Source organism: Saccopteryx bilineata, chromosome 6 (genome assembly GCF_036850765.1).
Source record: "Saccopteryx bilineata isolate mSacBil1 chromosome 6, mSacBil1_pri_phased_curated, whole genome shotgun sequence".
In the NCBI taxonomy this organism is placed as follows: Eukaryota; Metazoa; Chordata; class Mammalia; order Chiroptera; family Emballonuridae; genus Saccopteryx; species Saccopteryx bilineata.
The window spans coordinates 151,629,430-151,644,545 of record NC_089495.1 but is presented as its reverse complement, the minus strand read 5'-3'; the positions used below and the strand labels follow the sequence as shown (position 1 = coordinate 151,644,545).

General features: G+C 39.5%; 1 protein-coding gene across 2 annotated transcripts in view; it reads right to left on the bottom strand.

The window, feature by feature from the left end:
• Positions 1-14,488, bottom strand: part of POC5 (POC5 centriolar protein) — a 46,205-nt gene extending 31,717 nt beyond the window's left edge. For both annotated transcript variants that reach the window (XM_066236917.1, XM_066236916.1), the window contains exons 1-3: positions 14,358-14,488; positions 10,571-10,666; positions 8,471-8,612 (exon numbers count right to left, since the gene is read on the bottom strand). In XM_066236917.1, coding sequence (XP_066093014.1) covers positions 8,471-8,612; positions 10,571-10,654 — 226 coding nt within the window. In that variant the 5' untranslated portion in view covers positions 10,655-10,666; positions 14,358-14,488. The remainder of the gene's footprint in view (positions 1-8,470; positions 8,613-10,570; positions 10,667-14,357) is intronic.
• Positions 14,489-15,116: the final 628 nt, after the last annotated feature.

Sequence of the window (15,116 nt, the reverse complement as noted above, 5' to 3'; positions counted from 1 at the left end):
TAAATAAAATGCATAATCATACACATCTAATTTAGGAAGGCTGAGGTACATAAGTAAGATTTTAGAACAAGGACAATACAACATGCTGTAGGAGCATATGCATAGAAACATTAAAACAAAGAACAATAAAGAAAAGGCTCTGACACTAGAAAATGTGTTACTGTATCATTAACAAGTTCAATTTCACCCAACAAAATATGGATGAAAGAGAATTCAGTCTACTACGGCATTCAAATTACAGTAAGAGAACCAGTGGATGAATGATATTAGAACTTAAAAAGATTATGCTATCTAAGAACACTGTATATTTCTAGGGGCCTGCTGCTTTTCACTAGCTGCTATCAGACTAAAGTGACACTGTTCCACCCCAAACAAGGGACTTCCATATTTTCACCTCTGGAACTTTTAGTCAATACATAGTGGAAAGGAAACTGGGAAAAACGTCACAAGAATGACTTTACCAATGGAGAAGGAAACAAGCTTTTGGTGACCACCTTAAGGGTAGAGGTTTAGAGGGCTAACACGTTGATTGTATATACACATTTGTAAGAGACTATGCAGCACTTTGGGTTTGCTCAGGAGGAATGCCATGTTGAGATGCTGGTGTAATCAAATCATGGTCAAGATCACTGATACAGTATTATTCTAAGGGTCATATCTCTTGAAGATCAATGAAATTTGGGTAGAAAATATTGAGTGTTAGAAAGTTTCAGTGGTAGAATAAATAACATGGGTTTTATAATTGTGGTCTATTTGTTGATCCAATGCAGTAGACCAAGGACTGAGAAGCAATGAAAACTCCATGTCCACAGACGGAGAAGGAAAACAGACACAAGAGCTGTGACATACCAGAAACCCAGGAGCCTTTGACTAAATAGGCTATCCCATCTGCCTCCAAGGAGGGATCCTTTCAGTTACTCCTATTGTTGATAACTGCCCATCATCAGGGCTGTTCTACAAGGGCTTTCTGTACCCTTATTTAGAGAGAGCTGTTTGGGATCCTGTACCTTACCGAATAGTAAGGTGATCAATAGTCCTTTAGGGCGGACAGTCCTTCTTTTGTAAGTTCTATCTTCCCTCGAAAAGTGTCCTCCTTTTTGATATTGGAAGACTAATCTGTAAATATCTGTATTCGATCGATGCAGAGTTGATTCACTGTGTGATGTGACATATTTGTATCTAAATGAGTACTTTTTTCTTACTATTATTAAAAGTTAACAGGCATGTTAGCATAATTACAATATAATGTTACAAATGTTTTCATTATGCATTTATCATATTATACTGTAATATTATTATTATTATTATTTTGTATTTTTCTGAAGCTGGAAACGGGGAGAGACAGACAGACTCCCGCATGCGCCCGACCGGGATCCACCCGGCACGCCCACCAGGGGTGATGCTCTGCCCACCAGGGGGCGATGCACTGCCCCTCCAGGGCAATGCTCTGCCCACCAGGGGGCGATGCACTGCCCCTCCGGGGCGTTGCTCTGCCGTGACCAGAGCCACTCTAGCGCCTGAGGCAGAGGCCAAGGAGCCATCCCCAGCGCCCGGGCCATCTTTGCTCCAATGGAGCCTCACTGCAGGAGGGGAAGAGAGAGACAGAGAGGAAGGGGGGGGTGGAGAAGCAAATGGGCGCTTCTCCTATGTGCCCTGGCCGGGAATCGAACCTGGGTCCCCTGCACGCCAGGCCGACGCTCTACCGCTGAGCCAACCGGCCAGGGCCTATACTGTAATATTATTGCAATGAATAAAATGTTTCTTTTATTTACAATATTGTTTTCTTCAATTTATTTTTGTCCTCTTTTTCATTGTGAAAAAGTTGGTCACCTTATGAATAGGGAACAAATAGGTAAAAGGAGCTTCATCATCCTTTTTCAAACTTTTACTCACCTATCAACATACATCCTGGTTTGTATGAGTTCTCAATTCTGTCACTGACATAGTCCAAAGATGAGCTCATGTTCGTGGTGATAATGTAAACAGTTGTTCTACCATAGAAATACTTCTGACAAAGTCCTAGCACATGGTTGATAAACTTAAGGGGTTCTGAGAGTTCTCTATAGACCATTTTTAATTTGAGGGGCTGGGCTTTTATTTTCCAAGATAATCCTGGCAAACTTCCATTGATACAAGTATAGAGACTCAATGTCCTCCACTAAGAGACATGTAATGGCTACAGTGTTGCTTTATCATTATTACTTTTCATAAAAATAATAGTCAAAGGATGCTCAAATAAAAATCTATCATGTAAGAGCCAAGAATAACATACTAAAATGTAAAAAGTTTCCTCAGATAATAGTGATATTCACCACTAACTTAGAATAACTAGAGAAGCATTTTCAACAATCATAAGTCAGTAGCATTAATAAACTTAACATCTTAAATCAGTGGTAGTCAACCTGTCCCTACCGCCCACTAGTGGGCATTCCAGCTTTCATGGTGGTGGTAGCAGAGCAACCAAAGTATAAATAAAAAGATAGATTTAACTATAGTAAGTTATTTTATAAAGATTTATTCTGCCAAACTTAGCCAAAATCCAACATGAAGTACTTGGTAAGTAATTATTATTATATGCTTTAACTTGTTATAACTCTGCTTTATAAATTTTATAAAGTAAAGTTACTTCCCTACTTTATAAATCACCATTACTGTGGAACCGGTGGGCAGTTAGAAAATTTTACTACTAACAGAGATACAAAAGTGAGCGGTAGGTATAAAAAGGTTGACTACTCCTGTCTTACATTAAGAGCTATCTTGAAAAATATACATAACCTTGAGTGACGTCACGGAAATGGTGCCGTGAGAAGCGCGTCCGACAGCTCTCCCCTAAATCACAACAAATTTATCAACTAGAAACAGAAAAATTTATCCTCGGAGCATTCCGGAGTTCCACACAAACTTAAAGCAAAAGGACTGTTATCACTTGAATCTGAGAGACGAGGGTGTGGAGGAAGCTACCGCAGCGACGCTCATTCAAGCCGCCAGGGAGTGCGCCTGTGTGCTATCAATAAGACCACCCTCAGATGCCGATAAGAAAGAGGAAATCGAATATTATGGATACAAAAGAAAGAGAGGTAACACAAATAGATGTGGAAAAATCTATGGAGAAAAGACTTAACATATTGGAAGCCTTGGAGCTAAATGACAGAGAATTTAAAATAGAAATCTTAAAAATACTCAGAGATATACAAGAAAACACAGAAAGGCAATATAGGGAGATCAGAAAACAACTCAATGAACACAAAGAATATATTACCAAGGAAATTGAAACTATAAAAACAAATCAAACAGAAATGAAAAACTCAATTCACGAGCTGAAAAACGAGGTAACAAGCTCAGCTAACAGAACAGCCCAGATTGAAGATAGGATTAGTGAAATAGAAGACAAACAACTTGAGGCACAACAGAGAGAAGAAGAAAGAGACTCAAAAATAATAAAAAACGAGAAAGCCCTACAGGAATTGTCTGACTCCATCAGAAAGAATAACATAAGAATAATAGGTATATCAGAGGGAGAAGAGAAAGAAAATGGAATGGAGAATATACTCAAACAAATAATAGACGAGAACTTCCCAAGCCTGTGGAAGGAACTAAAGCCTCAAATTCAAGAAGCAAACAGAACACCAAGTTTTCTTAACCCCAACAAACCCACTCCAAGGCACATCATAATAAAGATGACACAAACCAATGACAAAGAAAAAATTCTCAAGGCAGCCAGGGAAAAGAAGAGTACAACATATAAAGGAAGGCCTATTAGATTATCATCAGATTTCTCAGCAGAAACTCTACAAGCTAGAAGAGAGTGGACCCCAATATTTAAAGCCCTGAAAGAGAGGAACTTTCAGCCAAGAATACTATACCCATCAAAGCTATCCTTCAAGTATGAAGGAGATATAAAAACATTCACAAATACAGAAAAGATGAGAGAATTTATCAACAGAAAGCCCCCACTCCAGGAAATACTAAGGGGGGTTTTCCAACCAGATTCAAAGAACAAAAGAAAACAACACCACAAGTAACAGCTCCACCAAGAACACAATAAAACCAAACTTAAACTGTGACAACAAAGGAAAAAAAGGGGGGAGAGGATGGAGATTAACAGTAGCAAAGGATGATGAAGTGCAGAAATACTTATAAGATAGGGTACTACAATGAATATGGTAGGTACCCTTTTCATTACTTAATGGTAACCACCCTTAAAAAAACCACCACAAAAACACTTGACTTAAAAAAGGTAGCAACAGAGGAAAGAAGTATGGAACACAAACAAACAAAAACAAATGATAGCAAAACAAAAGAGAAGAATCAAACTAGATACAAAACTAACAGAAAGCAATTTATAAAATGGCAGTAGGGAACCCACAAGTGTCAATAATTACACTAAATGTAAATGGATTAAACTTACCAATAAAAAGACACAGAGTAGCAGAATGGATTAAAAAAGAAAATCCAACTATATGCTGCCTACAAGAAACACATCTAAGCAACAAGGATAAAAACAAATTCAAAGTGAAAGGCTGGAAAACAATACTCCAAGCAAACAACACCCAAAAAAAAGCAGGTGTAGCAATACTCATATCTAATAATGCTGACTACAAGACAGAAAAATTACTCAGAGACAAAAATGGTCATTTCATAATGATTAAGGGGAAGTTGAATCAAGAAGACATAACAATCCTTAATATATATGCACCAAACCAAGGAGCACCAAAATATATAAGACAGCTACTTATTGACCTTAAAACAAAAACTAACAAAAATACAATCATACTTGGAGACCTCAATACACCACTGACGGCTCTAGATCGGTCATCCAAACAGAGAATCAATAAAGATATAGTGGCCTTAAACGAAATACTAGAACACCTGGATATGATAGACATCTACAGGACACTTCATCCCAAAGCGGCAGAGTATACATTTTTCTCTAGTGTACATGGAACATTCTCAAGAATTGACCATATGTTGGGCCACAAAGACAATATCAGCAAATTTAGAAAAATTGAAATTGTACCAAGCATATTTTCTGATCATAAAGCCTTGAAACTAGAATTCAACTGCAAAAAAGAGGGGGAAAAACCCACAAAAATGTGGAAACTAAACAACATACTTCTAAAAAATGAATGGGTCAAAGAAGAAATAAGTGCAGAAATCAAAAGATATATACAGACAAATGAAAATGAAAATACGACATATCAGAATCTCTGGGATGCAGCAAAAGCAGTAATAAGAGGAAAGTTCATATCACTTCAGGCCTATATGAACAAACAAGAGAGAGCCGAAGTAAACCACTTAACTTCACACCTTAAAGAACTAGAAAAAGAAGAACAAAGACAACCCAAAACCAGCCGAAGAAAGGAGATAATAAAAATCAGAGCAGAAATAAATGAAATAGAGAACAGAAAAACTATAGAAAAAATCAATAAAACAAGGAGCTGGTTCTTTGAAAAGATCAACAAAATTGACAAACCCTTGGCAAGACTCACCAAGGAAAAAAGACACAGGACTCAAATAAATAAAATCCAAAATGAAAGAGGAGAGATCACCACAGACATCATAGAAATACAAAGAATTATTGTAGAATACTATGAAAAATTATATGCCACCAAATACAACAATCTAGAAGAAATGGATAAATTCCTAGAACAATACAACCTTCCTAGACTGAGTCATGAAGAAGCAGAAAGCCTAAACAGACCAATCAGCAGGGAGGAAATAGAAAAAACTATTAAAAACCTCCCCAAAAATAAAAGTCCAGGCCCAGACGGTTATACTAGTGAATTCTATCAAACATTCAAAGAAGACTTGGTTCCTATTCTACTGAAAGTCTTCCAAAAAATTGAAGAAGAAGCAATACTTCCAAACACATTTTATGAGGCCAACATAACCCTCATACCAAAACCTTGCAAGGATGGCACAAAAAAAGAAAACTACAGACCAATATCTCTAATGAATACAGATGCTAAAATACTAAACAAAATACTGGCAAACCGAATACAACAACATATTAAAAAAATAATACATCATGATCAAGTGGGAGTCATCCCAGAATCTCAAGGATGGTTCAACATACGCAAAACGGTTAACGTAATACACCATATCAACAAAACAAAGAACAAAAACCACATGATCTTATCAATAGACGCAGAAAAGGCTTTTGATAAAATACAACACAATTTTATGTTTAAGACTCTCAACAAAATGGGTATAGAAGGAAAATATCTCAACATGATAAAGGCCATATATGATAAACCATCAGCCAACATCCTATTAAACGGCATAAAACTGAGGACTTTCTACCTTAAATCAGGAACAAGACAGGGTTGTCCACTCTCTCCACTCTTATTCAACGTGGTGCTAGAAGTTCTGGCCAGAGCAATCAGACAAGACAAAGAAATAAAAGGCATCCATATCGGAAAAGAAGAAGTAAAGCTATCACTTTTTGCTGATGATATGATCCTATACATCGAAAACCCGAAGGACTCCACAAAAAGATTATTAGAAACAATAAACCAATACAGTAAGGTCGCAGGATACAAAATTAACATACAAAAGTCCATAGCCTTTCTATATGCCAACAATGAAATATTAGAAAACGAACTCAAAAAAATAATCCCCTTCACGATTGCAACAAAAAAAATAAAATACCTAGGAATAAACATAACAAAGAACGTAAAGGACCTATATAATGAAAATTACAAAGCATTGTTAAGGGAAATCGAAAAAGATACAATGAGATGGAAAAATATTCCTTGTTCTTGGATAGGAAGAATAAATATAATCAAAATGGCCATATTACCCAAAGCAATATACAAATTTAATGTAATTCCCATCAAAATCCCTATGACATTTTTTAAAGAACTGGAACAAAAAATCATCAGATTTATATGGAACTATAAAAAACCCCGAATAGCCAAAACAATCCTAAGGAAAAAGAATGAAGCTGGGGGCATTACAATACCTGACTTTAAACTATATTATAGGGCCACGATAATCAAAACAGCATGGTATTGGCAAAAAAATAGACACTCAGACCAATGGAACAGAATAGAAAGCCCAGAAATAAAACCACATATATATGGTCAAATAATCTTTGATAAAGGGGCCAACAACACACAATGGAGAAAAGAAAGCCTCTTCAACAAATGGTGTTGGGAAAACTGGAAAGCCACATGCAAAAGAATGAAACTCGACTACAGCCTGTCCCCGTGTACTAAAATTAATTCAAAATGGATCAAAGACCTAAATATAAGACCTGAAACAATAAAGTACATAGAAGAAGACATAGGTACTAAAATCATGGACCTGGGTTTTAAAGAACATTTTATGAATTTGACTCCAATGGCAAGAGAAGTGAAGGCAAAGATAAATGAATGGGACTACATCAGAATTAAAAGTTTTTGCTCAGCAAGAGAAACTGATATCAAAATAAACAGACAGCCAACTATATGGGAACTGATATTTTCAAACGACAGCTCAGATAAGGGCCTAATATCCAAAATTTACAAAGAACTCATAAAACTCAACAACAAACAAACAATCCAATAAAAAAAATGGGAAGAGGACATGAACAGACACTTCTCCCAGGAAGAGATACAAATGGCCAACAGATATATGAAAAGATGCTCAGCTTCATTAGTTATTAGAGAAATGCAAATCAAAACTACAATGAGATACCACCTCACTCCTGTTAGATTAGCTATTATCAAGAAGACGAGTAATAGCAAATTTTGGAGAGGCTGTGGAGAAAAAGGAACCCTCATTCACTGTTGGTGGGACTGTAAAGTAGTACAACCATTATGGAGGAAAGTATGGTGGTTCCTCAAAAAACTGCAAATAGAACTACCTTATGACCCAGCAATCCCTCTACTGGGTATATACCCCAAAACCTCAGAAACATTGATACGTGAAGACACATGTAGCCCCATGTTCATTGCAGCACTGTTCACAGTGGCCAAGACATGGAAACAACCAAAAATCCCTTCAATAGAAGACTGGATAAAGAAGATGTGGCACATATACACTATGGAATACTACTCAGCCATAAGAAATGATGACATCAGATCATTTACAGCAAAATGGTGGGATCTTGATAACATTATAAGGAGTGAAATAAGCAAATCAGAAAAAAACAAGAACTACATGATTCCATACATTGGTGGAACATAAAAATGAGACTAAGAGACATGGACAAGAGTGTGGTGGTTACCAAGGGTGGGGGGGGGGAGGGAGGACATGGGAGGGAGGGAGGGAGAGAGTTAGGGGGAGGGGGAGGGGCACAGAGAACTAGATAGAGGGTGACGGAGGACAATTTGACTTTGGGCGAGGGGTTTGCAACATAATTTGATGACAAAATAACCTAGACATGTTTTCTTTGAATATATGTACCCTGATTTATTAATGTCATCCCATTACCATTAATAAAAATTTATTAAAAAAAAAAAAAAAAAAGAAAAATATACATAACCTTGATTATGAAGAATATCATTGATTCTAGTAGGAAATCTAACATCTGGCATCACTTCTCCCTTAGATTGAGATGGCTGTGAAGCAGCTGATTCAATATTTGGAGTCACTACAGCATAACGAAGCAGTTCTTCATACTCTTCCTTTGTGAAACCAGTAATAAATAATACAACACTGTTACAATGGACACTCAGGCAAAAAACAAAAAACAAAGGCTGTACATATTTACTATATATAGAAATGTATAGCTATTTTATTTTTAACATCATTTTGAGTATTTAACAAAATGATATCTGGCATGTCTAGAAGATCCTTCCTGATTCCTCTCTTAAATTCTACTCTTGAGATTTTTTTGATGTAAAGCTTTGTCTCCTAACAAAACAACACAACACTTGAGATCTTACAAGGTGTTTACATTTTAGTACTAAAGGGTTCTAGATCCAATACTTAAAATGTATGTGGTTTTATTCCCCACCACCAAGTAGTTCTTGGACATCAGCTGGGTATCTTACGATTAAACTCAATTCTGACACTATCTACTGAAGTTAGCATCAGATCACACAGGTTAAGGGCTCAGTTCCACAGAATACTGCCCCTAACCCTGACAGACCAACTATGATTAAAGGTTCCAATGACCCACTCCTCAGGTTCAATTAATTTCCTAGAATGGCTCACAGAACCACTTACTAGATTACTGGTATATTATAAAAGGACTATAACTCAAGAATAGACAAATGGAATGAGGCATAGGGAAAGGTACGGGAAAGGGGCATGAAGCTTCCATGCCCTCCCCTAGCATGCCAGTCACCAGTACCATCATGTGCTCACAACCAAGAAGCTCCCAGAATTCTCTTTTTTGGGTTTCTATGGAGGCTCCATTAATTAGGCATGATTGATTAAATCATGGTCACTGGTGATTGAACTCAATTTCCAGCCTTTCCCCCTCCTGGGAACTTTCAGTCCCAACCCTCTAATCACATGGTTGGTTCCTTTGGCAACTTGTCCCCATCTTTAGATGAGGGTTCAAAATATACCTTAATCATTCCCATTGCTTAATAAATTCCAATGGTTTTAGGAGCTCAGTGCCAGAAACCAGGATGAAGACTAAATATATATTTCTTACTATAAATCATAATATCACAGGTATAAATGAGTTAATCAGTTCCCTCTTGAAAACAATTTGGATAAGGCAGAGATGAAGGGTATGGGCAAGCACCATCACCTAAAGAGAACACTAAGTGGGAGAGATCCATCCAAGGGAAGGCAAGGAGCAAACATCTATCACAATTCCAGGCTACTTTTTTGCCAGTAAATAATCACAGATATTTTAAAAATAGCTTCCCAATTTATAAATCTGTAATTTCAATTAAAGGAACACAATTGTTTCATAAAACATTTTCTTAAAGCTTTTCTCACATTATACAGTGCCAACAAGAACTTACTCTACTTAACACAAGATAAACATGACATCCAGCTTTTTACTTCTTAAGTTATATAACTATAAAACTCAAGATACACCTTGTCAGTATTCTCTCAATTAAAATCTGCCGTAGAAATCTGAATCCATATTTTGATAAAAGATTTAGAAATAAAAGAAATGGAAAACATTTCATGTAAAATCCACACCTACTGCAGTCAGTTTATCTGTCACTGTCCAGATCCTGGGCAGCAGAATGTGCTGAGTGCTGTGGCAACAGAGGACTAGAACCTAGAGTAGAGCACTAAGGAATCTGGGCCCCAGACACTGAATGGTTTGATACTGTGTTCGCTGGCATTAAAGTAAAAGCAGCATTCATAAGCGATAGCTACAATGAGAACATTTCAAGAAAAAAAATGTTTCTTGAGATTTCTAGCTCCTCTTCTCGTGCTGTTTGAAGCCTTTGTAGAAAGACTGAAGAGCTCATAATTATTTTCTGAAAGGCGAAAATAATGTAAGGCAATTCCCAAAGTTTGACATAATGTGATATACAGTAAACATATTATTTACACATTATCATTATAAATGTAAATGGCATGAATGAATGAAAAATGTATTCTTAGGTTTTCCTCATATTATTACTTACTGAAAATAAGTTATAAAAATTTAGACATGTCTTCCTACCTGGAGATCTGAAGAGACTGAACTGCCTTGGTTGGAGTCATTCTCCATGCCTGGAGATGAGCATTTTTTCTCATCTGATGACATTCTGTACAAGTACTAGAAAACAGAGTTAACTTTAGTTATTTCCTCAATATTTAAACTAAAATAAAATGTTTTAGGTAGAGAAGGAACACCATTCTAACCTGTAAACAGTAATTGTGATGTGTTAAAATCATTCAACATACTGAGCAACCATAAACAAAATCAAACCAAAAAATTTTTAAAAATTACTTTTAGTAACAAGTAAAATATTTAAAGGACAAGTAGTGAGTATTCAAATTATGTGAATACTAGTAACACGTAAGACACTGGTAAGGAAATAAAATGAAGAATCCTCAAGGACTTTATAATCTATAGAGAGGGCAAGAAATGTATATAAGTGACTGATGAGAAAAATGCTGTAGACCCTAAAACAACAGTCATGCACAGAAGGGAGATAAGAGTCGCTATTACTCATGGGGTGTGACTGTAAAGGTGTGAAGAATAGGAATGGAGCCAAAGAAAATTTGAATACAGAAGATGACCAGGGTGTCTTTCAGAGAAGAAGACCTGATAGATTAAATATATCAGGATACGCCAGGCATAAGCATAAGCAAAGCCAGAGTAATGGGCATGTATGCTAGGAACATAAATTTGTAAGGCTGAATCAAAGGGTGCAAAATAAGGCTTGCTAAAGATGAAAAGGGCACATTAGGAGCAGCCAGATCATCGAAGATCATGATAATACCATGTTAAAAAAGTTTGGTCTTTATTTTAGAGAAGTTATTAAAATGTTTTAAACAAGTGATAAACAGATCATGCTTGTCTTTTAGAAAGATCACTCCGGCAACTTTCAGAATGAACTGGAGAGTTGGGGTCCAGAAGAAAAGAGAGCTCAATTGAAAGCACAATGCAGTAGTCTAAGAAGTAAGTGTTCCCTCTGGTAGTAATCCAGGAGATAAATAAGGACCTGAATCGGGGAGTCAGCAATGGGAAGTGGATGGAGGGTATGACTATGAGGCAGCTGTGTCATGGCAATGAGAATGAAAGATCTTCATCAATAATTGGTTAAGATATTAAATGAAGGAACTGTTGATGGCGTCCAGATGATGGCTTGAGTAACTAGATGGGTGATAGTGCCATTCACCAAGACAAGAAATGTAGAAGATGAGGTTGGGAGGAAGAACAATGGGTTCAATATTAGATGCTTTGGATGTGAGGTACCTGTGAGGCATTGAGGTGATGTAGATATGCAGTCTATGACCACCCCCATTATGCTGTGCATCAGTCCAAGGACTGCCATTCTCAATGGTTGCAATGTGAATGGTGCTTCCTGGAGTTAAGCTATGTGGGAGCCCTGCACTGGAGTTTTAGGTTAGAGATAGTTTGAGGAACTGTCACCATAATGGAAAATTATGAAAAAAGGAGAGGATAAGATCACCTATGAAAAGTGAGAAGAGTTCTTATTCTTTAGTCCATACACTCAAATTATATGCAATTTTTTAGTATAAATGTACACGTGTATTTTTCTAGGAAGAGGATCCTTAGCTTCCAATGTGCGTTCAGAGGGAACTATAACTCTAATAAAGGACCACTACATAGTGAGAAGAGGGTTAAAACCAGAACCTCTAACATTAAAAGGGGGAAGAGAAAAGCCAACCAGAAGACTGAAAAGGATGTTAGATTGGTAGAACTCTAAGAACAGCATCACAAAGCTTAGAGAAGGGAGAAGTCAGAGCCACATGACAAAGAAAGATGTGAATTGGATAGAGTCTCTTGAATCTGGCAAGTAGGAAGTTGCTATATTTGCCTGAAGTTCCAGGAGCAAGTAGAACAGTTCTCAATCACAGTGGGCTGAAAAATAAGTGGGGGGAAGAAATTGAAGTAGAAAGGACAGATACAAGGAAAAGTGCTACATTACAAGGAACATGGCCTGGGATGCAGAGGACTCAGGTTTGAAACCCCAAGGTCGCTGGCTTGAGCACGGGCTCACCAGCAGCTTGAGCGCGACGGTCCCTGGCTTGAGCATGGGATCATAGACATGACCCCGTTGTCACTGGCTTGAGAACCAAGGTCGGTGGCTTGAGCAAAGGGTCACTTGCTCTGCTGTAGCACCCCCCCCCCAAAGGCACATCCGAGAAAACAATCAATGAACAACTAAGGTGCTGCAACAATTGATGCTTCTCATCTCTCTCCCTTCCTGTCTGTCCTTATCTGTTCCTCTGACTCTGTCAAAAACAACAACAAAAACAAAGAAACATGGATTGGGGCTAGACTGTGGATACTTCAACCTTATTCAACGAGTATGACTGAGTATACACATGATAAGTACACTAAAGCTCAGCATGACTGTCTTCAGTTAAGCCAATTAGGATAAAATAAGCACAAACATTTCAGCAAGGAATGGCTGCTTCACAGGACTTCAAATCCACCACTGTGGTAACTTGGTCCTTTTCTGTTTTCATTCATTTCTTTCTTTAGGATGTGTTTGCTGACCAGTTAGGTACACGAGTGTGGGTGGGATGAGGCTGATTATTTAAAAAAACAAATGAACTTTAAAGAGTTACTGAATATAGATATTGCATCCATAGACAACTATTGTACTCTTGAAAAATACGCTATAGCCCTGGCCGGTTGGCTCAGCGGTAGAGCGTCGGCCTGGCGTGCGGGGAACCCGGGTTCGATTCCCGGCCAGGGCACATAGGAGAAGCGCCCATTTGCTTCTCCACCCCCCTCCTTCTCTGTCTCTCTCTTCCCCTCCCGCAGCCAAGGCTCCATTGGAGCAAAGATGGCCCGGGCGCTGGGGATGGCTCCTTGGCCTCTGCCCCAGGCGCTAGAGTGGCTCTGGTCGCGGCAGAGTGTCGCCCCTGGTGGGCGTGCCAGGTGGATCCCGGTCGGGCGCATGCGGGAGTCTGTCTGACTGTCTCTCCCCGTTTCCAGCTTCAGAAAATTACAAAAACAAAACAAAACAAAAAAAACGCTATAAATCTTCCACCTGTCCTGCTTTGATACTACCAAGGTATGACAGTTTACTTGAAACAGTAGCAATTTCCTTACTGCTTCCAGGTTCAGAAACAAAGAAGGAAAAGGAAGCTTGCTTTATTTAATGGGTGAAGGATTTACATCAGTTCACTAAATTTTCGGTATTCTCTCAACGAGAGATAAATTCTGAGTGCTTCTCTATCGCCAGAGAAATCAAATTCCGTATCTTGATAATTACCTGGCTGATGGGGAAAGAAGGTTCTCGGAACTCAAAAATAACCCCTAAGAGGCAGAGGAAGAGTGCATTAACGTGTCAGCTGGCAGCAGGGCAGCTCCCCACGTCCCGCGTAGGTCCCACCCGCAGGCGGGAGAGCTTGGCAGCCCTCCCCAAAGGACTGGAGACACAGGGGAAAGCAACTGTGAGTAAGCCAAGGGCTAGTTCTCTTCGAACACCTTCCTACCCACTCTTGTCATCAAACTGTTACTTAAAAATAAAGCGTTAGACACGGTTATTTTTCCCTTATAGTTTAAATGGTCAGAAGAACCTATGGCGACAGAAACCGCTCTGCTTCAGGCGCGCCGGCCCCCTGCCCTCTTTTCTGCACGCCTCGGAGAGAACCTCCCGACCCGGCCGCGCCGAAGAACAGCAAAAGGCCCGCACCCGGCGGCAGCGCTGCCAGCCGCGTCCCGTCCGAGCGGCGGGAGCGGAAACGCCCCTCGGCGGCCTCTGCTAGCGGCGCGGGGCCGACTCGGGACGCCGCTGCCCCCGTCCCGGCTCTGCACAAACCTGGACGTCCGGGCCCGCGTCTCTTCACCGCATCGGCGCTAAAAACCACAACCTGTACCGGTGACACCTCCGCCGCGACCCAACAGTTTCAAACTGCAGCAAGGAATGAAGGACGGCCCTGCGCATTGGCCCCGAGCTTCAGCAACCTGCCGTGTGATTCGTCATGCAGCCATCAGCAACGTGCCGCGTGACTGGTCAGGCAGCCGTGGGCGGGGCTCTAGGCCGCGGCGCATACAGACAGGAATTAGGTTACTAAGGGAAGCCCCGCCCCCTACGTCGGCTGGCTCTGAGGGGGCGGGGTCACAAGGAGCCCCTCCCAGCGTCTGGGAGCGCACTCTCAGTTCAGCTCTGGGTGGAGGACCACCGCTGGCTGCTTGCTGGGCAGGGCTTAAGTAACTGAGGGCGAAATGCTGTTTCTTTCGATAATAGTCTATTTGTGTGGTTCTCATTCATAAAAGTCATCTGCGTTTATAGGTGCCCTGCAACAGGACCACTTGGAAGTGCTTTTTTAAAGTACAGGTTCCTGACACTCTCCCCACCTGACACCCACCCCCACCCAATTCCTTCAGTCTTGAGCAGGGCCAAAATCTGAATTTTTAACTATGTTCTAGACACTGTATGTACTCAACCCGTTTAATTCTCAGATTATCTCTGTGATGGAGATGCTATTTTCATCCTCGTTTTCCAGACATGAAAACTAAAGCCCAGAGAGGTTATGTGACTTACCTATGACCACATGACTAATAAAAGAACCAGTAT